This window comes from Chinchilla lanigera, unplaced genomic scaffold, assembly GCF_000276665.1.
Source record: "Chinchilla lanigera isolate Chin_1 unplaced genomic scaffold, ChiLan1.0 scaffold00066, whole genome shotgun sequence".
Classification (NCBI taxonomy): Eukaryota; Metazoa; Chordata; class Mammalia; order Rodentia; family Chinchillidae; genus Chinchilla; species Chinchilla lanigera.
In genome coordinates, this window is record NW_004955467.1 from 3,237,656 (window position 1) to 3,260,437 (window position 22,782).

A 22,782-nucleotide genomic window follows, 5' to 3' on the forward strand; every position below is an offset into this window, starting at 1 on the left:
TGAAAATGATTTTCTAATAATAATTCCAATTTTAAATGGTATCCAGTTAAGCAGACCTCTCTACAGCCTCTCCTGGGGTCCCTATAAAGATTTAAAATGAGAAGTCAAATAGATAATACCAAAATTTACTAAGAATGTCCATGATGAACTGAATTGGGAAATTTGATTGTAAACTGCACACACCTAAAAGAAATGGGGATATGATTTACAGCTCCCCACTTTGCCTGGCAGCAAATGAGTGAAGGAGGACAGGAGGGTTGATGAGAACAGATTATGATAACCACAACTGCGCCTAAGAAACAAAGACCTAGGGCTGTCCAACCTGTTAGAAAAGAATTGGAAAAAGATACTGGCAATGAATTTACATGTTTTTAAACCCAGGACTTCATCAGACAAGTTCAACAACAGGTAAAACCAACCTGTGGTGGTAAGAGGTAAGATAGTGTCCTTGGGATCAGAATCATAACCAGGACAAAAGGATAGCTCTGGGGATACCTGAAGAGCTATTTCTTGATCTCAGAACTTGTTGCCAACATACTTGTATGTTTGCTATGTGAAAGTTCATCAGGCTGCACACTTCTGATTTGTAATTTTCCATAGATATGTGAACACAAATTTGGCTAAAGAAATCCACACACCATATTTGTAGACAAAACGTTGTCTTAGATTTCCTTCAAATAATATGGAATGGCAGGAAGGAGGTCCATGGTCAGAGAAGGGAAGTCAAATGCATAGACAATATTGTTAGAGGAAAGTCTACAGGGATGACATTGCAAGTGACAAGCTGGTACACAGATGACATGGACAAAGACCACCACCACCAAAGCAAAGGTCAGAGGAATAGAGATGCAGCAGTCGTAAATATGGAGGCTAGAAGAAAATGGGCATACAGACAGAAAAAGAGGAAAATTATACTCCTGGAGATACTTTTAGGTGAAAAACTATCTCTTGGGAGGGGGAGGGGGAGAGACAACAGAAAAGAAGGCCTGAACTGGTCCAGAAAGAACATCATATCAAATTGCAACCATGCACAGAATTGCAGGGTCTCCTCTAAGCATACTTGCTTTGCAGTTCAGGCTGGTCTTGAGCTCACTTTGTAGCCCAGGCTGGTCTCAAACTCGCGATAATCCTCCTGCCTCAGCCTCCAGAGTGCTGGGATTACAGGCGTGCGCCACCACACCAGGTTTAAGCATACAACTTTAGGCAACCCCTGTGAACTTCCTTCTTTGCAAAGTAAGGGAAATCACATGCAAAGATTGCTGCTTAAAATCCGTTACGGAGGGGGCCCTTTTGCCTGCACATAGCAAGCTCTTCATCGCTGAGCGTGAGACTTTCTCCCCCATTGCATCCCACAGTGACTGACATTTCCATCTCTTCTATCTCCTGAACTCTCTCTAGAAAGCTCCTAGAAAAGTAAAATACAAAATCACTATTTAAAATTCCTGTTGCTGGGCTGGGGATTTAGCTTAGCGGCAAAAGCGCCTGCCTGGCAAGCGCAAGGTCGTGAGTTCGGTTCCCGGTACCGGAGAAAAACCAAAAAAAAAAAAATAAATAAATAAAATAGGGGCTGGGGATTTAGCTCAGCGGCAAAAGTGCCTGCCTGGCAAGCGCAAGGTCGTGAGTTCGGTTCCCGGTACCGGGGAAAAACCAAAAAAAAAATTTTAAAAAATAAAATAAAATAAAATAAAATAAAATAAAATTCCTATTGCTTCCTTTACCTCCTAAAATGATTTTAGATTTATCAATGATTTGGCAGAATTTTTTTCTAAAGCCAGTGCTAAAATTGCTCTGAGACATTTGGGGCCTATAGATTTTAGTCCACCGACTTAAAACAGGCTCCTCAATGGCATCTTCAGGCTGCTCATACTTGCTCTGCCTCCAATGCTGCTCAACACTTTTTTTTGATAAGAGCACATCCTCATACAGGATGATCCAGGCAGTGAAACTACTCCGTTGATGCTTTAATAGAGAATCACTTCGCTATGCATCTGTCTAAACCCATAGTGCACACAACACTAACAGTGAGTGCCAATGGAAGCTATCGACATTGGGTAATAATGCTGTGTCCGTATAAGTTCACCCACTGCGACAATCGTACCACTCTGGTGGGAAATGTCAGTCGAGGAGGAGGAAGTCGTGCTTGTAAAAAGGTGGATGGCACACCGGAAATCTCTCATTTTAAGCTTCAACCATTTAGAGAATAAAGTCTGTTTTTTAAACAACCAAGTGCTCAGTAAATCTTTATTAGAGCAATGAAATAAAAGTAGGTGAATACGAATTCTAAGATTTCTAAGAATGTGTTGTTCACTGACTACAGCAAAAGACAAAATGGTCACGTTTAGTTTCCTTCATGCTTTCAAGTAGTAATAATCACTTCCCTACCCTAGTCTCCGCCCCACCCTTCCCTCAGCCCATCCACACACACTCACTCACTTGGGGCTTCTTCAAAAGCTCCTTGGCGGGAACAGGACGTTTACTTCTTTGTGTATCTGTGTTCACTGTAAGCACTAGCATATGCTAAGTTCCTGGACACGCTGGAACGATCAGAGCTGGAGGGCACCAGGGACCAGCCAAACAGCACATCTAGAAGAAAGGCTGGAAGGCTAGGTGAAGCCAGGACAAGTTTCCAGCCCCAGAGCTGGGAGGGGGCTGGGAGAAACTGCTCAGTTGGGGGGAAGGCACCACGAGCAATCTGAGAGAGCTGCTGTCCTCTAATTGCGTTTGGTCTGTCAGCTCGCCAGGGAGCCTGCACTTTCATGGATATATGGGACACATCTTGCTTTTCTTCAACATCTCTTGCAGCAATGCCTTATATGAGTTTTTTGCCTTTTTCATACCGATCATGTACCTGTACCCCTAGAAAAGAAGCCTTGTTCAAAGACACAACAGAATCCTCAGTGCCACATAATACAGTAAATCCATCCGAAAAGAAGGAAGCTTTGGAGGGCTGAGTCCCTTGGGCAGCAAGCACTAGAGGGCGGTACCCTATCAATGGTCCTGACAGAAATGAGACCCCTTTCCCGCCCTCCCCGGGGATGGGTGTGACAGAAGTTGCCCAAGTGGTGCTACTCCCTGCCCCTGCGCCACGGACAGGCAGCCAGAACTGCCACAAGGCTCGGGGAAGGAAGATGAGCCCAGCACGTGTTCCAGGGGAACTCGGAGGGCACGGGAGACCTGGGAAGGGAGGACAGGCCTTTCAGTCGTAGACCAGGTGAGAGTCAGAAATCAGAAAGCAGCTTCATGCTCGTTTAACCGGCAGAAGATGCAGGGGAGTTGAGGCTATTTTCAGTTATCTGCTGAGACTGCCAAATTGACTCAGAGGCACGCATTAGAGAAGTGGGCAAGCTGAGGGTCATCAGCTTTCCCCAAAAGCCAGGGGGCCGAGGGGGAAGAACCGTGCTGGCTGGAAACTGATTCATGGATCCAGTTCCTTAATGGGCAGCCCCACTTCTCCCCTACCCCAAAATCAAGCTCTAGGGGACAAAGTGTCCTCTCCAGCTCTGAAGAACTCGCTCACGATGCAGGGAGGCTGTGTCCCTCAGTCTCGCTGGCCGGAGAAGGGACACCTCCGCTCCAGAAGGTAGGGGAGTTTGCACCGGAGGTTTAGAACAGACAAAGGGAAGCAAGGAAGAAAGTACAAGGGGCCAGTTGATAAGCTGACTAGGAAAGTGAAAGCAGCCCAGGAACAAATTCAGCAGCACTGCACCGACCAAGGAAGTCAGGACCGGCGACAGCCCAGCCCACCCTGCCAGAGCCCCACGCTCGCGCTAGGACCACCCCTTTGGGCGTGGATTTTCGCTCAGGCTGGACTCCATTGGTCACTCCGAGGTCGTCCCAGCCAATCAGCGCGGCGATCAGTCCGGCCGGCGCCCCCAAGTGAGCGCGGACAACTCAGCCAGGCTCAGCCCAACAGGTGAGGCCAGGGCGCCGGCTCCCGCTGGTCACGTGGCCGCTCAGGGCGGCCCAGGGGCGGAGGGCAGCCGGCCCCGCCCCCAGCACCCGAGGCCGGGCCATCTGTCCCGGGGCTCAGCGCTCCTCCGCCCGGAGGCGGCGATTCCTGCTGACTTATGGGCCCACCAGCCTCGGAGCCATTTTCTCCGCGCCGCAGCGCCCCGGGCCGCCTTCCTGGTCGGTGTCCCCGGAGAGACGCGGCTGCGCGTGGACGTCGAGGGCGCTTCCGCCGGCAAGCAGGGCAAAGGCTGCTGCTGCCGCCACCCCAGCTGCATCCGTGGCACAAATCCGGAGCGTGCGTGAAAAATGTTTCTTCTAACTTCTCTTCCCAGGGGTGTTTTTTCCCTTCTCCATTTGCTTCTCCCAGTCTCACACTGCCCCAAACCACCTTTCAGCACTGTGCAGTTTCTAAGCGAGTGGAACTGCGTTGAGTGGCGTGGAGCGAAGACGTGGGAAAGAGCAGACCCCGAACCTTCCTCCCAAGCTGCCTGCAGCGCACATGGGTCCCTCGCGCCCCGTCAGCGCTGCCGGACGCTCTGACCCCCGCCCGGACGGAACACAATCAACGTGATGTTAAATCGGACTCGTAATTTTTCTCATTTGCCATATTTAGAAGTAAAATATGTTATGCCAACAGTGTACGTGTAATTTTTTTAATGTGCAGAAAATACAAATTATTCTCTGGCAAAACTCTTTAACCATATCTATTCCTATAGAACCACGCTCATTTGAAAAAGTTATTTTTTAATTTTTTGACTGACATCTATACATATTTATGAGGTACAATGTAATGCTTTGATTCACGTATGCATTGTGTGGTGATTAACTCCGGGTAATTAGCATAGCCATCACCTTAAACTGTTATTTCTTTATGGGGCACGTTCAGAGCCCTCTCTTCTAGTATTTTAAGATATGTAATGCATTCTTAGTAATACTGACCCTGCTGTGCCACAGAACAGGATTTTGAGGGGCAGAGACTATGCTGTACAACCTTATTTCAACATGATTCGTCTTGACAGTGAAGTTAGGTTCTTTGAGTGACCCAGGAATCTAGGTTGTCTTTAGTATTTTTCAAGTCACAGGAATTTGTAAGAAATATGTATTTTAAAAATTTAAGGTACAGACATAAAGGAAACTAATACCATTCTTACGTATGTCCAAAACAAGTAATGGCGGGATTTATTCCCATTAGCACAATTCTAACACATGACCTTAGCTTCAATGAAAATTATTTATTATCATGTTACTGAGATCGTAACTGCTTCTCACATCCTAAATTTTCTCTCAAATCTCTTGATAATAAAAATCAAAACTAAACACCAATGTGCACTCTAACATCAGCTTTATTTGAGGTCAGTTTTATATTTTGGCATAGTTTGAGAGGAATATGAGAGTTCTCACAAGGTAATGTTTTAATATAAAATAAGTTTCATGGTCTACATAAAATTAGTTTTCAAAGATATCAGTATCTCATTTCTTTTCCGTCATGGTAAATGTTTTCATTTGAGGTAAGCAGCATATTGTTTTCATTACCCTTGAAAATATGCCATATACTTTGGGAATTCATTTTGCTGGAATTCCTGGGGTATCCTAAAAACCAGGGACTGAAATTTCTATTGCACTCTGTAATCATCAACTGTTTAATAAGAGAAGTAGCACCCTATTTGGAAACTAACTCTATTCACAGCAAAAGAAATGCTCATTATGCTGTGCCTTTAGAGTGGGCATTTTGTGTTTCTGTCAATCAACTTAATTTCCGTGTTCATAGAGTGAGAACATAAAATATTCAGAGAAAAACTGTCAGAGAAAGCAAGCAGTCGAGTATTTCAGTTCTGAAGCTTTAAATAAATGCCACCTCCCTGATTCATAAGACTAGATGACTTGTGGTTTGGTTTTTTTAATTCTGCATGCACTTTTAATTATAAATAACTTCAGTGACTCAAAGAGTCATTTTATAAAACCAGAAAACCTATGTTCTGTGACATGTTGTAAACTAAAGGGCAAATTAGCACACATATTTTGAATGTGGTTTTGTGACATACTGGTTTTTGAAATATTAAAAAGTTTTTCTTCCAACAAAAAAAGTGCAGAACAGAAGCTGTGAGAGTTTACTTTGAAATGTCAAACAGTATAACTTTAGCTGGGAAAAGACCTTTTATAAATACTAGTCTATATTACATTATAATTTTTCAATAAACAGATTCCATTTAAAAAGCAAAATTCTACTCTAGTCGGTATTTAATTCCTAAATGTAGTAGTACATCTTTTAAGAGATGAAGAAGATTTTTCTTTTCAGATCTGGGCTGCAACCTAAATTTTAGAGACTTGCTCAATAATAACATATCATTTGGAAGATAAGAGTGTAATTTAATTTCTACATTGCAGCACTTTACTTATCTAAAACAAATAGGTTGCTATTAAATATTGACTATTTTATTAAGTCAGAGCATCTGGGAAAACACTTATGATTAGGTTAATTTATGTTATATTTTCCCCTCAACTTGTAAAAGATTAATCAACCATTTTATGGTCTAATTTAGGTGCCTAATTAAAAACAGAGTTCAACACATGCTACACTGTCTTGCTAATAAATCTTGACAGCTTTGTAACATGATGGTTTGTATTTCAAATTGTTGCATTTAAATGTAGATTTCTGATCTTCCCCCAGCAGCATGGAAGTGAGCTGCATACTTTGTCTAAACTCTAGGACTGAAAGTCCAGTTATTTCAAAATGAATTAGCCGCAATCAGATCTTATCTTATATTTCCCTCAGTGGAGACAGAAACAGTCTCAGCCACCAGGTTTTAGGAAAAGACTTAGGAAAACTTGCGAGGGGGGATGGATTAGTTTGCTCAGCCTTTGTTAAATTAATAATGCAGGGGAAACTGCTATGTTTAGCTATTAGCTTTCAAGAGAGCAGTTTCTGCAGTCACTGGGTTTTGGGTCTCAGTTGTAAAGATATCTGCTCAAAGTGTTAACTATAACTGTCTTCTGGTTAATAAGTACAAGCTAATTACTTGCATTGATTTGAGGACACTCTGTTTTTTAAATGAATAGAGTGGTTTCAAGGAGTTTTAGAAGATGCCATTTAACCCTATGGCTTACTTTCCAGCCCTGAGAAGGGCAAATGGCAGAGACTAAATCTATTCCTCAGGAGGGACACTCTATATGTTTTCTCATACTTGAGGGATATTTTTGTCATTTTAATGACTCCTCTATACTTGAGGGATATTTTTGTCATTTTAATGACTCATCTATACTTGAGGGATATTTTTGTCATTTTAATGACTCCTTTGATTCTAGCTGTCCTGTGCAGGGAAATAAAAGTGCCACCGTGGCCTTCAATCTAGTTATATACCAACTTGGGATATTATTAACTAGCCTGTTTTAAAACTGAACTTTTAAAGTGAGCCATCCACACTGAGATTCATGGAGGCAGTCAGAAAACTTTCAAAGTCTCTTAAAGCAAATACTGCTTTGAACTCATCACAGATGACCAACATATTGTTCTGGTCACTTAAATGAAGGGAGCACGGCACGGAATGAGCTCTGGAACAAGGCTGCCTGGCTTGATATATTAGCTTAACCACTTTCCAGCTGTGAAAGGCTGGGCACGTTGCTTAACCTCTCAGTACTGGAGTTTCCTCATCTGTAAAAGCACCTACTGCACAGGACTGTAATGAGGATTAAATCTGCTAATTCTCTAAAACCTGAAACAGTGCATGGCACACTGAGAAAACATTTAGTAAGTGTTAGGTACCAAGGTTGTTAAACCACACACACACACACACACACACACACACACACTTTTTCAAGTGTTGGCCACAGCGTTCAAGTATCAGCTTATTTTGTATAACTAAAAATGGAGGGCGAGTCAGGGTGGGAGATGAGTTTCTGCCACTACAAAATCTGAAGCATATTTGTAACCAGTGCAAATCATACAATATTGGAGCAATTTACTCCCCCAAGTGAGGTCACTAACATTTATTAAAACTCTACCAAAACTTAAGGCAAATAAGAAACTTTTAAAATTGCATATTTAATTGTTTGACCATCTGAGCATGAATCAATATGCCAAGTTTAAATGTCCACAGTGGATGTTTCCTCCACCTTTGCATTCTTCGAGTTCTCCGAACCGCAGACCTTCATTTCTCAGACTCCATCACACCCAGGGACCTAGAGGTAAAGGCCAGTTTCATCAGAGAGCTCCACAAGCCACTCTGAGGGGTCCGTGTCAGCACTTGTTAAGTTTGGGAGGCTGGCTGGAGAAAGCTGGATAATGAACTGGAAAAGCAAACCCAGAAGAATCTTAACCACAGACTAAAACAAACTCAGGTTCCGGGGCAGATGGACAGCACCAAGCAGCCAGATTTCTGCAGCAGCAAACTCTCACTCGGGTAGGTGAGGGGGTTTAGCTCCACGCTGCCTCCTCTGCGGCTCCATCCTACCACCACCCCCCTCAGGGAGCTGAAGGTGTGGAATTGGGACAAGTGGAAGGAACCATCCTCCAGTTCCAAGGGGTCATGCAAATCCGCCCAGGCCCTGGGCTACTGCTTAGGACCCTGGTAGGGCTGTGTCAACCCATTAAACCTATTAAGGACTTGTTCAGACACAGCCAGACCTGTTCTCCAACAGATTACCTGGTGACCCTCTGATTCAATCATCCATAGCCATATGTTTTTTTTTTTTTCCCTTAAATGCCAATAAATATCTCCTCTTTTAATGTTCTGGTTTTAAAAATTTGTTTTAACCATGTTTCTGATTTGCATCAATTATTATTTATACTCTTCTCCAATTGGCTGCCTGACCGTACCACACGTCAGAAGATGCCACAGAGCTCAACTCGAAGCATGGATTTTTCAAGCAAAGCGAACTCCAGCTTGGGCCAAGGGTGTACCCTGGACACCCGATGTTAGGCAAATCTGTCTGACTCGGACGTTCCAGGGCTTATTCAGTTTAAAGTGAAAACGGCCGCCTTCCAAATAATTGTGCAGTTCGAAAATTTCACTCAGATATCTGGAATACTGTAAATTAAACTTTTAATTAGGTAGATTGCATTTAAAGTGCTTTTTTTCTTAAAAGTATCCCCTGACACTACGATATCACCACGCCTGCTGAGGCGGTCCGAGGACGGGTCTTTTGGGGCACTTGCCACATTAGCACTCGGCTCCTCCTGGGTCACCGCCGCAGGCTCTGCGCCTCCCGCTCCCTGCGGTGCTGCGGGTGAGTTTAGGGAACAGGCACGGAAGGGTGCAGAGTGTCCCATGTCGCACGCCCTGACCAAGCCTCCTCGGTCCAGCCCGCCCAGCGCTGCGGCTGGCTGGGGATGCGGCCCGAGCTCCCGGGCTGCGCTCCCTGCCGCAGGCGCCCGCGAAGAGTTTGCACCGGCTTCTCTCCGCATGTGAGAGTCAATTAAAAGGAACGTGGCCTGCGGAGGGCATCCGCCTAGGAGAGACTGCGGGAATCTTCCGGTGGGGATTTCCACAACCTGCCCAGATCCTTCTAAAACCGCTTGATATGAATGAAGGGTTCGGTGATTTTCCTGCCAGTTCCTCCCAACCCGGCCCCGAGCGTATCAGATCTCACAAAATCCTGAGCTTCCCCGGGCTCGTCGGGTTCCCCGGGATGGGCTCTAGGACGGCCCTGCCACTCAACCCGGAGTCGTACCCAGGGGGAGGGTAGGAGGGGTAGAAGTGCATCAGTACAATCGAAGACCGCAGCTGACAAGTGGGGAGGCCCCACGCCCGCACCTGACTGCGCCGTGCGTTCTCCCTCCGCAGACCTGCCGCCCCAGCTGATCTCCCGGCGCAGACGAGAGCGCCCAGGCGCAGTCTGAGCCCGGACTGAATCCAGGCGTCGGATTCCAGAGCCCGCGCGTTTCTAATCAACGGCGTCCTGGGAATAGTCAGAAGGGTGGCTGTCACGGCTGGCTAACCCTCGAGACGTGGGCACCTCCCGACAATAATACAAACATGAAAGACAAAGCATTCTGGGAGGGCGAGGCTGGGAAAAGAGCGCTTTTAATCCGTTGGGTCAGTCCCTTTTGTATTTTGATTCTCCACCCCATCTGGATCCAGAAAGTTGAGTGCCGACTGGGGGTAGGGTTCGGTTCGCTTTTCTGCCTTTGTTTTTAGAACTCTGAAGTCCCTCTGAAGCTAACTGGGCCTAGAAAAGTGCCGGAGACTGGAGCTAGTTAGTCCTGCCGGATGGAGCCAGACGTGGTAACCAGAAAGGTGGGGTGGGGGCCAGTGTCTGGGGCCTGGAAAGGGGAGGCAAGAACCTCACCCCCCTCCCAGCTGCTCACCCCACAGACCCGTAGCCCCCGGGAATCAGCGCTGGTGACCCCAGCCCCGCTGTCCCTTTGGAACAGGATTCACAACCCATTTGAGAACAGAACTGCCGAAGCCGACCTCGAAACGAGCATTTCTCAATCAAAAGGCTCGGAACATTCTGTGCACCTCGATGTTTACAGGGCGGGCGGTGACCCGAGTTCTGGTTCTCCCAGCACCGCGACGGGGAGGCGGAAACGCGCGGCAGTGCGTGCGGATGCGGGGAAGCCTTCAAAACCGCGCGCTGCGGAGGGCGCTGCAGTGCGCGCCTTTGCCCGACAGGGACCAGCACCGCTCCACGCTCCACGCTCCACAGCCGGCGGAGGCGCACAGCCACCTCCCAGCTCGCCCTCTGGAGCCCAAGCGGCTCTTGAGGGAGGCGGTCTGAACCCCTTAAGGTTCCAGTGACTACGGCTGCAACAAAAAAGTTCACAGACTCTCAGCAGCTTTGGCAGAGCGCCCTCATTCCCACCCCCACCCCTTCCCATCTGGGGAGCAGAAGCTGTTCTAGAAGTTGGTCTAAGGAGGAGGCTGTGATCCGAGAGGCACAGAACGCTCTTTCTAGCGTCCCGGGCCCCGACAAGAAAATAAAGTACGAGCAACCCTGGAATGATTAGCATGGGACATCGCCGTGCTGGGGGCACCCCGCTTCCTCAGGCTCTTTCTCAGCCGCTGCCCGCATCTTCCAGGCGAGGCCGCCAGATTAATCCGAGGGCACCACGCACCACTGCGCCGCCCGCGCTCCGAAGGAAGTTTGTCTCGGTCGCGGCCAGAGCCGAGCCGGGCGCACCGGGAACCGCGCGGGGGCGGGATTGCACGCGCCGCCGCGCTTCTGCGAAGTAGTGCTTCGGGCCCTCCCCACCCCCGGTGGTCCGAAACGGAATCTCTGCCACTTCCCCGACACTGCCAAGTCTCCCTTCCACAAGCTCTGGGTCGCGGTGGGAGGCCCTGCCCAGTAGAGAAGACTCACCGGTACCAGGCGAGGCCCTTGTCGTAGCTGCGGTCGAAGAAGTGGGGCTCGGCGCCCACGGCGCGCACGTCGGGGTGCACGCGCAGGAACTCCAGCAGCGCCCGCGTGCCGCCCTTCTTCACGCCGATGATGATGGCCTGAGGCAGCTGCTTGCTGCCAGACCCACTAAAGAAGCTGGAGATGGGGCTGGGGGAGTCTGGCGCCTCGGGACCCTGCTCCTCCTGGCTCGCAGCGCCTTCTGCCAGCTCCTTGCCCGCAGCCAGTGCCGCGGCCGGCAGCGCCCGGAAAGGAAGCCTGGAGGGCGTCCCATTGGGAACGGCGGCCAAGGCTGGCGGGGCGTGTGCGGCGCGAGGCCCGGAGCTCAGCATCAGCAGCCCGGGCGCCGCAGCGCACGAGCCGGCGCAGGAGTACAGGAACATGTACAGCCAGACGCACAGCATCGCGAAGAGCAGCGCAAGCTTCCTCCTCACCGGCGGCGGGGGCGTCGGCGGCTGCGGCAGGAGCCGACCCGGAACATCGAGGCAGGGCCGGCCGCCGCTCAAGCGCTGCCCCATGCGCTGCCCGCGGGCGCGCCCAGGGGCATGGCTCAGCGCATAGCGCGGGCCCCGGAGCAGTGAGCACGGAGAGCGTCCCCTGGCCTGCTGGACGTCCGGGCGGCTCGGTTTACTGACCCCGCGCGCCCGCGGCCGCCTCTGTGGCTGCTCTCCTCCAGGTGGCGGCGGCAGCTGGAGCGGCGGCGGCTCTTGACATGTTGCCCGGGAGAAGCCGCAACTGGAACGGAAAGTCGGGTGGATGGTAACCGCTGGCGGAGGGGCTGCTCGGGAGAGGCTGGGAGAACGCCGTGCTCCTGCTCGCCGGCCACTCCAGACGGTGCGCACGGTCGTTCGCCCGGGCGCGCACCTCGCAGTCCGGACCGCTGAGCCTGGGGTGCAGCCCCGGCGCTTCCCCGCAGAGGCTGCGGAGGAGAACTGCGCAGGAAGAGAGCGGCGGACTGAGGTGGAGGGGGCGGGCCTGGCCTGGCGGAGTGACGCGCGGTTCTACCTACCAGAAGCAGGGAGTGCCATGCAAATATAGGCGCTTGTCTGCGGGCGAAAGCGCCAATCTTCTTTCGGAACGTGGGGGTGTGGAAAGAGTTCGGGGCGGTGGAAAGCGGCCGGGAGTTGGTATTGGCTGTAGGATCTAAGGGGCGGTTCCAGAGAGGCGGAGCCAGAGACTGGTGACAGGAGCAGACGGTGGGAAGGGTGTTGGAGTGACCGTGAGCTGGGAGAGGTCCGGCCCCCCTGAGCGGTGCGCTACCTCACCCGCGCGCATTTCCGCACCGGCTGCCCGGGAGCCAGCCTTGGCTGTAGTTGCCCAGATGCTGGGACGCGAGCTTCCATCCAGCTGTTTCGCAGGAGGGCTCCTGATGTTGCAGAGTGGCAAGGGAGTGGAAGCCGCCTGGAGATGTATCCAGACTTGCGAACCCGACCACCCCACGCTGGAGACCAGAGGGGCTCCTTTCGGGACAGACGCCGATTTAGGAAGTTTAAGGGAAAAGCCTATTTGGAAATCGCTAGCAACTCCCCACCCTCCTTTTCCTCATCCTTTGCCCGGGTTGATCTTTCTCATCCTGCTGGTTAAGTGAGGTGGCTTAAACTGTCCTCAAGAAAAATTTCCAGCCTCCGAACTTCCGAGCAAAGGTCGGGGAGGAGTCAGGAGAAAGGGAGGAAGTTACAGGAAGATGGCAGTGTGATTTTTTTTTTTTAAGTTTCCTGGTCAAAATGTGGTGTGAGTCCCATCTAGGAAGTTTTATCAGGATGAGTTTGTCGAGACCTTGGATACGAGAAAATGTTCTATCTTTCCCTTTACCTGAAAAAAAAAAAAAAGGTACAGCCAATATCCACAGCCCGGCTTGTTAACCGGGAAGCCTTCAAAACCGCTCGCTGCGGTGACACTGATTACTGGGTGTCGTTTTTCGCCACCAATTTTTTTTAAGTTAAAAATCAATTTGAAGCAAATCCATGACGGTTAAATGAGTCGCACTGTTCAATAGTCAAGTCCGCTCAAGTCCGCCCTAGAGCTCTGTCTTCCGCAGGAGGGTCAGGCAGGGCGGGGCAGCGAAACGGGTCTTCTAAGTAGCTGTACCCGCTCGCCCGCTGCAGGCGCAGCCCGCTGCATACTCCTGCACACTGCCACATTCCCGACCATCCAGGCATTTAGAATTAGGAAATTCGGGGTCTTAGCTCTAGTTCATCCGGGTTGAATTTAGAAAGTTTTTGATGACTGCAACCCACTCTCTGTGGGGCCCGCGGTCCTCCAATGCCTGACTGCGCTCAGTTCCGGGACAGAGTGTTCCTTCCGACTCCGACCCCAGCGCAGCCCAGGTGGCTGAATGTCGCCCACAAGGTGACTCACCCGGGCCACCGCCCACGCCGGATTTCATTGTCCCCGCACCCGCGCGCAGCGGAACCCAGGTGCGCTCTGATCCCTCTAAGGCGGACACTGCCGCGCACACTCTCCCTTGCGGAGTAAATGTCCCCAGGGGTCGCCTCGCCCGGGTTTAGGTTCCCCGCCGTCAGGACCGAGAAGAAAAAGCCTATTTAACTTTAGCACCGCGGTCCGGAATTGTGCCTCTGCAACAGCGTTGATTTTCGAGGATTCAGATAACACAACGGTCACCCCCGGACCCACGCGCTCCTCTTGTGCACCAAGCCATCTCCCTGTAACTACCTCAAGCTCAAGACATTTTCCTACACAACTGTTGAGAGCGAATCGTTTACTTGGATAGAGGACGGGATGTTTTCCCCTTTTATATTCTCAGCGAGAACTTCTTTCCAGCTTTTCTTTTCCCTCTCGCTGGGATGCTATATTTGTTCTTCCAAAGTGACCTAATCACCCTTGGTTTTTAATGAAATAAATTAATGTATTACTGTTAAACTTTAATGTATTTAATTATTTATTCATGTTAAACACCTAAAACCTGATAGCATATCCATTTCGGAGCACCAGCCCCACTCTTTTTGTTCTGAAGTGTGAGGGAGAAAATGTAGGGAGAAAATTTAGGCGGGAAATGAAGTTGCTCATTGGTGTGTTCCGTGAAAAGTAGCTCCCAACTGGCTAACTTCAGGCTTGATTGAGTATTAATAAAAATGGTCTCTGTCTTATGGGTTAGCAAAGTCCATAAAGTGAGCGATTGCATATCTCGGCCACCAGCTATATTTGGGGTTTCTTTCTTTTCCCCCTTGGGTGGAGGGAGAAAGAAAGAGAGTGAGCGCAAAGACGTGGGCGTCGGAAATGGCCCAGCGCAGAGCTGAGAGCTCTGGACCTGTCTCATCCTGGGCCCACCCCGAGCAGTTCAATCCCCACTGCCGGAACAATGGAAGCTGTCGGCGGTAGTGTGCTCAATGCTGCCTGCCGGGCCTTTGCAGTCTGAGGGTCGCAGGCGCCTGGGCAGTGAGGCCACTGCAGAACCCGGACCCTGAGCCAATGCTCTGTCAAATTCGCCCGCCTGGCTGATCCTCCTACAGTGCTTCGGAGTCCCAGGCTGCACCCAGAAAGCCCCACCTGTCGCCACCCTTCTGAGGCAGCACTTGCAAACGCGATGTCACCCACGATCCTATAGAGCAGATAAAAACCTGAGGTTCAAACCGCGCAAGGCTGGTGGCCAAGCCTCTGCCCTTAACTGCTCCTCAGCAGTGCATCCGCAAAGCGCCATTATCAAAACTGAATGAAAGATTCACCTTTAGAAAACTTCGACTTTTTGCACTCAAAGAATATGGAAAATTTCAGCACAACTGTCAGATTTATGTTTTATATCAGCTGTTTACCTAGGATTATCAAGTGGGGTGCGCACCTATGGCCTCTGAGGAGGCAGCCGCTCACCCCACCCTACAGCCCGGGTCCTTTCAACAACCTGTTGTGGGGCTGCAATCGGTCACTTTCTGGCTCTGAAGTTTCACATCTGTAAGATGACGGGCTTGAGCCGTCAACTGATCCCGGCAATGTTTCACTGGACTCCAGGCTCTGGGTGATTGCCCCAAACAGCTGCTTGAGCCCGTCCCCAGCTCTGCCTGGAGAACAACCGCGTTCCTGGTCTGTTCCCACCTCTGGTCTCCACTGGACTCAAAGCAGGCATTTCCTGGGGTGCCTGAACCGGTGGCCCAGAGGCAGAGTTCCTGCCGCAAGAACCTGTACCCTCCTGCAGTTCCCCAGCTAGTCAGCCCTCCGGCCCCTCGGGGTTAGCAGCCAGGAGCTTCCGGGCGCCAAGAGGGAGAGAAGGGCGGCTGCGGGTGGGTCCCGGCTCTGCCCGTCCGCAAGGGAGCGCCCTGGCTCCAGCCTCGTAGCTGCCAGCTGGCACGGACGCGAGCCGGGGGCTCCTGCAAAGCAATAGAAGCCGGCTTTTCCTTTGCCTTGGACTCCTGTTCCTGCTGCAGTGCTTCGGTGTACTGGGATCTACAGTCCGGAGGTGGGCATTTGCCCAGCTTCGTGGCTGCCGCTGGTCAAGCACACAACAGGGAATGTGACATTTTGTTAACAGTGGAAAGTTTCCTGATAGGAAAGATGCCTTCCACCACTAACTTGGCCTGCATGGCTCCTCTGCCCCATTCTGAGACTAAATGCAGTGCATAGACATTGTAAGCTCTTCTTTCATGAGGATGCTTGTGCCACTTCAGGAGACAGATGCTTGTCCTTATTTTCGGAAGTTTGATGCCCAGATGGGCTCAGTGCCCTGTGTTATGGGAAGCATGTTTGTGCACCCATTCTAAATCTTTCCTCCACATTGCACCCTTCTCTGAGAAAAGATGTTCCCTTAACCCCTGGAGAATGGAGAGGGGATAGGAAGTTGGGGAGACCCAGGGAGAGCTATTTATGCCTAGGACGCCCTTCTGGCAGGGCATCAGGGCTAGCAGCTTCCCTTTCCTGGAAGTCACAACTACAGAAGATCCAGTCAAGATGTCCTCTTGCCAGAGCCACCATAGTGGCTCTGCTGTTGTGTGTTCTCTCCTTCTGCACTTTGGTAAGTAGTCCTTTTTATTGTACTCTCCTCAAATTACCCACTTAGAAGAAGGGTGCTGTGTCTTTCCTGCCAGGACCATAACACATGCTATGTGAGAGCTGCGTTGCTTTTCTAATTTGGGTGCAGACACACAAACACTGGCTGTCTGACTTTGGACCAGTGACAGAATCCTTCTCTGCCTAAATCCTTCTCTGCCTATAGTGCTATACAGCAGGGGTCCTCCATTTCTCCTCTTCTACAAATACTTTCAGCCGCTCTCCCCTGTGGTTCTGTCTTAGCTGCAGAAATCATCCAGGCCAGTTGTGTCTTCAGCTTTTCTGACCTGAAATGCTGAGTGGATGGAAGAAAGCCTGTGGTGCAGATGATCAGTGTGCTGCAACCCCTCTTTCCCAAGGCCTCAAACATACACCTTTTCTTATGAGAGTACATCTCATTAGGTAGTCCAGGCTGGTCTTAAACTTGAGGTGATCCTTCTGCTTCAGCCTCCAGAGTGCTGGGATCATAGCATTTCTTAACCTTCTGTCCTATAAGAGATAGCATTTCTCGAAGCTTCTGTGAGAGCATAGAGGGGGTGGCGTATTGTGTATTCCTACCCCCATCAAAGCTCCACATTGGCTAGTGCCTGCTCCAACCCCTTCTCCTTGTCACAGTAGAAGATGCTGAGTTAACCCAGACACACTGACCCTTACTAGTGCTCTGGACTCCAGCCTTTCTGACCTCAAGAATGTGTCTTTTCCACTCCTTGCCCATGAGTCATCAGTCTGTCCCTGTGGTAAACACAGACATGCCCCCTCAGCCTCTGTAGTAGAGGACTTGCTGCCCTGGATACTGGCAGGCTACCAGCACCTGGCCTCCGCTTATCCATCCCCCATGATTACAGAGTTGCTGTGCAGGGCAATTTGGGCCTCCTCTAGCCAGTGACACAGGTCCTGGCCCTCTCCACCCAAATCTTGACATCTCCAAAGAGTATCTGAGCTCTGGAATTTACTGTGGGCTTCGCGAAGGATATTGGGTCTGCATCACAGCTGGACTTCCCCCTCTGCCCTGTGCCTGCTTCTTTCCTGTCCCTTCTACAGGTATTGGTGCCAAGGCACTCCCTAGCCTGCATCCTGCACACTTCCCTGAAAACCCAGCCTGTGTCTCTCCTTCCTATGGGATGGTTCCCATCAGCATCCAAGCACACTTCTATTTCATTTGTTCTTCTTCATAGCCAGATCTATGTACATTTCTGTCCTTTCACCTGTTATTTTCTCATGAAGCTCTTCCTTAATGATAGAAAATTATACAGGCCATGAAAAAAATCAGGTAGATAAGAAATAGAGTATAAGTCTCAGACCCCAAATACTGAATCTCTTCTCCAGAGGCAACTGCTGTTGCTAAATATGGTCTGCACATACAAGCAAAAAATTATACATTACCCTTCACTACTTTCAAATGGGAGTTTTAAAATAGCAAACTTCTGGCATGACGTGGGTACCAATCCCTATTAAAGTATGTGCTTGAATACTAACTATAGATTACTTCAATTTAAAAGTAAAGGAATGAGCCCAGTGAGGTGATATATGCTTGTAATCCCAGCACTCTAAAAGGCTGAAGCAGCAGAATCACATATTTAAGCCCAGTCTGGGCAACCTGGTGACTTAGTGAGAACCTGTCTCAAAAGAAAAAAGGGCTGGTGGTATAGCTCTTAGTGAAGGCCTTTGGTACCAAGAAAGATAGATGATAGATGATAGATAGGTAGATAGATAGATAGATAGATTGATTGATTGATTCCAGGTATAATCATCTTTTTATCACTGATAATATGGGTTTTTAAAGGTACCTCAAAGTCAAGAAGAGAATAATGTCTTTTAAGTCATTTTTTAAAAATTATGTCTTACTTATAGACCATATATTCATTCACTCCTTGCTTTGAAAAATTGCTTTCACCCCTACATGTTTTAAAAAACTAAGTACTGTATATTTTGCTTTCCTTTGCCCAGGTTGATAATATTTGCACTCAACTAGAATTCCATAAATTATCTACTCTCAGTTTTATTTTTATGTGATTAAAGTGAGATAAAATATACGAGAGCTCCCTTTTGATACATTAGAGTTGACTAGAATTCATGAAATAATTGGTTATTGTTTGTCTTACTTTTCTTTTCACTGGAACACAATACCCGACATCCACAAATTAAAGGAGGAGAAGTTTCTTCTGGCTGATGCTTTAGAAGTTTCAGTCTTTGCATGGTGGAAGGGCCTAGGCATAGGAAAACGGTTCATGTCATGTCATCTAAGAAGCAGAAAGAATGTCAAAGGAGGCCCCAGGAAGGAAGATAAAACCTTCCAGGTTACACCCACAGTGACCCTTCTCTTCCAACCAGGTCTCCTAACAGCAAGTAGCTATATCACCCCTATCATTCAATCACCTTCTGAAGGTCTCCCCTATGATCACATGAGGCCTTAAGGGGACACCTAGATAGAAACACAACATTCTATCTCTTGCCCCCCAAAGACTCGGGGGCATCTCCTTATGAAAAAATGCATTTAGTCTGTCTCTAAGAATTGCCAAAGTCCTAGTAGTTTTACTATTGCTGAAAAGTCCAAGTGCAAAGTCTCCTCTGAGACTCAAAGCCAGTGCTTAGCTATGAATCCCTATAAAAATAAAAGGAAGGTTCCAGCATACAGTGGCACTGGATAAATATTCCTATTCTCAAAAGGGAAGAACAGAGAGATAGAGAGCAATGCGATGAAAGCAAGACTGAAACCCAGCAGGGCAAACATTAAATCCTGTATTTCTGTGTCTAAGCCCCAAGGCAAGCTGGGATGATGAGATGTGAAATCCAAAAGATTTGGGTGGCCATGTCCCTAAGACATTGACTATAGTTACAACCATCATGGCTTTACTGGTGGGTAGCTTTGCCCATTCCCCACAGCTTTCCTCAGATATTCCATGTTCTTCACTTCTACAACTTTCTGGGGACTCCACTGCACTTTGGGTTTCACTCTCACAATTTCATGCACTGCCCTCTCAGGTGCATACTGTCTGGCCTCCCAGGCCTTCTTCTGAAATCTGGGTGGAAACTTCATTTCACAGCTCTTTCATTCTGCATGTCTATAAAACCAGCACCACATGCCATCAGCTCAAGCAGTAGCCAGGTTCCCTTGTAGCATGGCTGCAGAGGTCTTGGAGTGCCTGGATGGCTAAATCCTAGAGATCAAATTCCCTAGATGGCCCTTCCTTTTTAGAGTGCAGTGCCCTGAGGCTCTCTTCTTAAACCAGTCTTTCACTTTTGCAATTTTGAGCTTGCAAAGAATGGGACCTTGCTGGTTCCTCACATGCTCCCAAGGAATCTTTCCTTTGTCCTATTGTAAAGCACTTGCATCCTCTTTGGTGCTAATTTTCTCAGCAACAAGCTCTCTTCTGATCCAGCTTTATACAAGCCCCCTTTCTGGTGGAACTTAAAACTGTTAAAATCACTCAGCGTATGTAATTTTCTGTGATTCTCAATATAGATCTGGCTAAAAGCTCCCAACCATCTCCAAACAATAGCCTCAATATTAGGCTGCCTTGAAATTTCTTTTGCAGATTAATTAGTCTGCTACACTTAATCTCAATTTCCCCCAAATTTTCAGGACATGTGCAAAATGTAGGCAAATTTTTTCAGCCAGAGCATAACACACATGGTCTGAAGTCAAACTACCAGTGGAGTCTTTGTTCCCACCTGAAACCTCCTGAGCCTGTCCTCACCAGCTGCCTTTTTATCAGCACTCTGGTCTTCTGAGCTCTGGTCAGAATCTTCCAGTAAACTTAGTTTCTTTTCTCATTGCTGAGACAAAATACACAACACACAAAGTTGAAGAAGGAAAGATTTATTTTGACTCACAATTTGTAGCCAGCTCCAAGGCAGAGTAGCATCACAGAGGGAAATTGTAGGGAAGGCAGGAGGCAGCAAAGGACAAGCAGCAGCAGCAAATAATGGCAGCAGCCCTCTTTCTGTCTCTTGTATTCCATCCAGGCTATCTACCCTTAAGGCAGGTAGCACTTGTACCCTCGGTGGGGCACCCTTAATCCCAGTTTTGCATTGTCAATCCAAGCATCACATCCTTAATTCCAACATCACATATCCTCGATCCAGCCACCTCTGAACAGCCCCATTTACTAGGTAGGCTTACCATGGCCACCTGGGGAATCAAGGGTGCAAAATGGATGCAAAAATGCAAAAGAATGCAAAATGGCAATCTGTGCACTGGCGAGCCAGGGAATCCAATTGAAGGTGGAAGCCCTGGAGCTCACTGTAGAGTCCAGTGTGAGTCCGTGTCAGAAAGCTGAAGGGTCTGTACTGGAAGCCTGAAGGAACTAGAGATAATTATAAAAAGGAAAACCTGAAGACCAGGGATTCTTTGAAAGAGAAAAATGAAGATTTCCTTCTTTTTTCCCTTTTTATTCCACCAACGCTATAAGCCTATCTGTTGTTGCTACCCACATGTGGGATGATTCTTCCTTCCTCAGTTTGTGGCCTATGGATCAATCACTCACAGGCACACCCAGAACTTTATAAATCTGCTAGGTAGTTCTTACTCAAGTTGACAAATCACAATTAATAATCACACTGTTGTTCATCACCATTTTGAGAAGTATTCATGGATGCTGTTCTTAATGTCTTACCTTCTTGAGTATGTTTGTCTTTTTATACTCAGTGAAAAATTTCACTGGATAGAAAATCTTGGAGAAACATTTTTACTTTTTTCTATGCAGAATTTTATGAAACTAGTTCTGCTCTGTATTGTCATAAAATGTTGGTAGTTCATTCAACACATTTATTGATGTTGTATCTGGTATATTACCACTGCATGTGTTTGATCCAGATCTATATCCCTATCCAAATGATATAAAGTCACAAGCACTCTTTTGATTATGTCTGTTCTGCAATTCAACACATCCACTGATTACCCTAATATGGTATATACCCCCTGTACGTGTTATATGTACTATCTCTATGTTTTTAAACTGCTCATCTGTGTGCCTCAGTGTCTATTTTTTCTCAGTGAGTTCATGATCCTGAGACTTGTCAGCTTTTTTTTCCTTTTTCTTTCACATTTCATTCACTTTATATGTCTTGTATGAAAATCCTATGTTGTAACTACTACTGGAGCTTGAGTCCTCTGAATGGAGACTCTAGTGTGGGTTTTTACAAGATTGTCAGCATGTTCCCTGTAGGGAGACTTGATGAGCACAGTCTCTTTCCAGAGGTCGGGGGTCAAGTACCTGTAGGTCTTGGAGATGGTATCAGAGGTGGGCTTGGCAAAGTTGCCCAGAGTGGCAGTGCAGCCCCTGGCAGAGGTGTAGCAGTCATCAATACCGGATATCAGTAGTAGCCTCTTGGGCACAAGGGCTGAGATGATGCCAGTGCCTCTGAGGGCAGAAATCAGATGCTCCAACAGAGCCACAATGGCCCCTCACCTTGCAAGGGGCCAGGTCGGGCTCACTAGTCTTGTTCCCCCAATAGCCACTCTGCACAGGGACAACGGAGAGCTTGGCCAGGATGATGGCCCCTTAGATGGGAGTGGCTACCTCCGTGGAGCACTTTATACTCACCAACGTGATCATTATAATCCCAACAGTGGCAAATGCCTTGCACCTGGTGCAGCATGAGCTTGCTTCTGCACCAGCAAGAACTTCATCCTTGAGGGAAGTGCCCAGAAGAAAGTCAGTAATCTCAGATGCCTTGATGGGCAAGGAGAAGAGATCCATTTCCTTCAAGGAGTTATATTTATGTCCTTAGCCAGCTGGCCCAATTGGGTGACTAGGATCCACTTGTTATCCTTGACACTGCTGCCATGAGCCCGCAGGCCTAGGCCAGGGCCCCTTCTGTACCCACACCTGTCACCTGGAAGGCTGCTGCCAAAGCCTCTGGGGAACCCTCTGCAGCCTCCCATGCCTGGGCGCCCAGCACCTCAGGACCTTTTCTTTGCACCACATCATCCTCCATTTGCTGTTTTCCCAAGGAAAAAGCCTGTGAGCATTCTTAGCTAATGATATGCACATGGGAAAGGTCAAACCCGCAGGTCTTAGTTGGTGTCCCTTCATGTGTTTCTTTGGGTAGGACGCAACTCTGAGATCGTACATGGGGCTAATGACTACCTGTATAACTTCTCGTCCTCCCATCTTCAGATCACCCTACATTGCAGGTATCTAAGCTCAGGGTGCCACATTTTTAAATGCCACTTCCCTGCATTGTATTGTGTGTCAGGGGAGACAGCAGGGGCAGATATAAGGGAAGGCACTCCTCCGGAACCCATTTCCCACTGTGGTAACTGGACATCTTCTACTCTAGGCTACCATGTTCCTCCCTGCTATGGTCTAAAAGTATCTTCTAAAGTTTGTGTGTTGGGTACCTAATCTTTAGTACAGTAGTAGTGAGAGTGGGACCTTCAAAAGAGATAAGGTTGGGGGCTGGGGATTTAGCTCAGCGGCACAGCGCCTGTCTGGCAAGTGCAAGGTCATGAGTTCGATTCCCAGTACCAGAAAAAAACCAAAAAAAAAAAAAAAA

General features: G+C 48.5%; 1 protein-coding gene and 1 pseudogene across 1 annotated transcript in view; both read right to left on the reverse strand.

The window, feature by feature from the left end:
- LOC102021954 (heparan sulfate glucosamine 3-O-sulfotransferase 3B1) overlaps positions 1 to 11,829 on the reverse strand; it is a 39,663-nt gene extending 27,834 nt beyond the window's left edge. The window contains exon 1 of the mRNA XM_005399335.2: positions 11,251 to 11,829. Coding sequence (XP_005399392.1) covers positions 11,251 to 11,804 — 554 coding nt within the window. The 5' untranslated portion in view covers positions 11,805 to 11,829. The remainder of the gene's footprint in view (positions 1 to 11,250) is intronic.
- Positions 11,830 to 21,361: 9,532 nt separating this feature from the next.
- Positions 21,362 to 22,168, reverse strand: LOC102003428 (annotated as a pseudogene).
- Between the last annotated feature and the right edge of the window lie 614 nt (positions 22,169 to 22,782).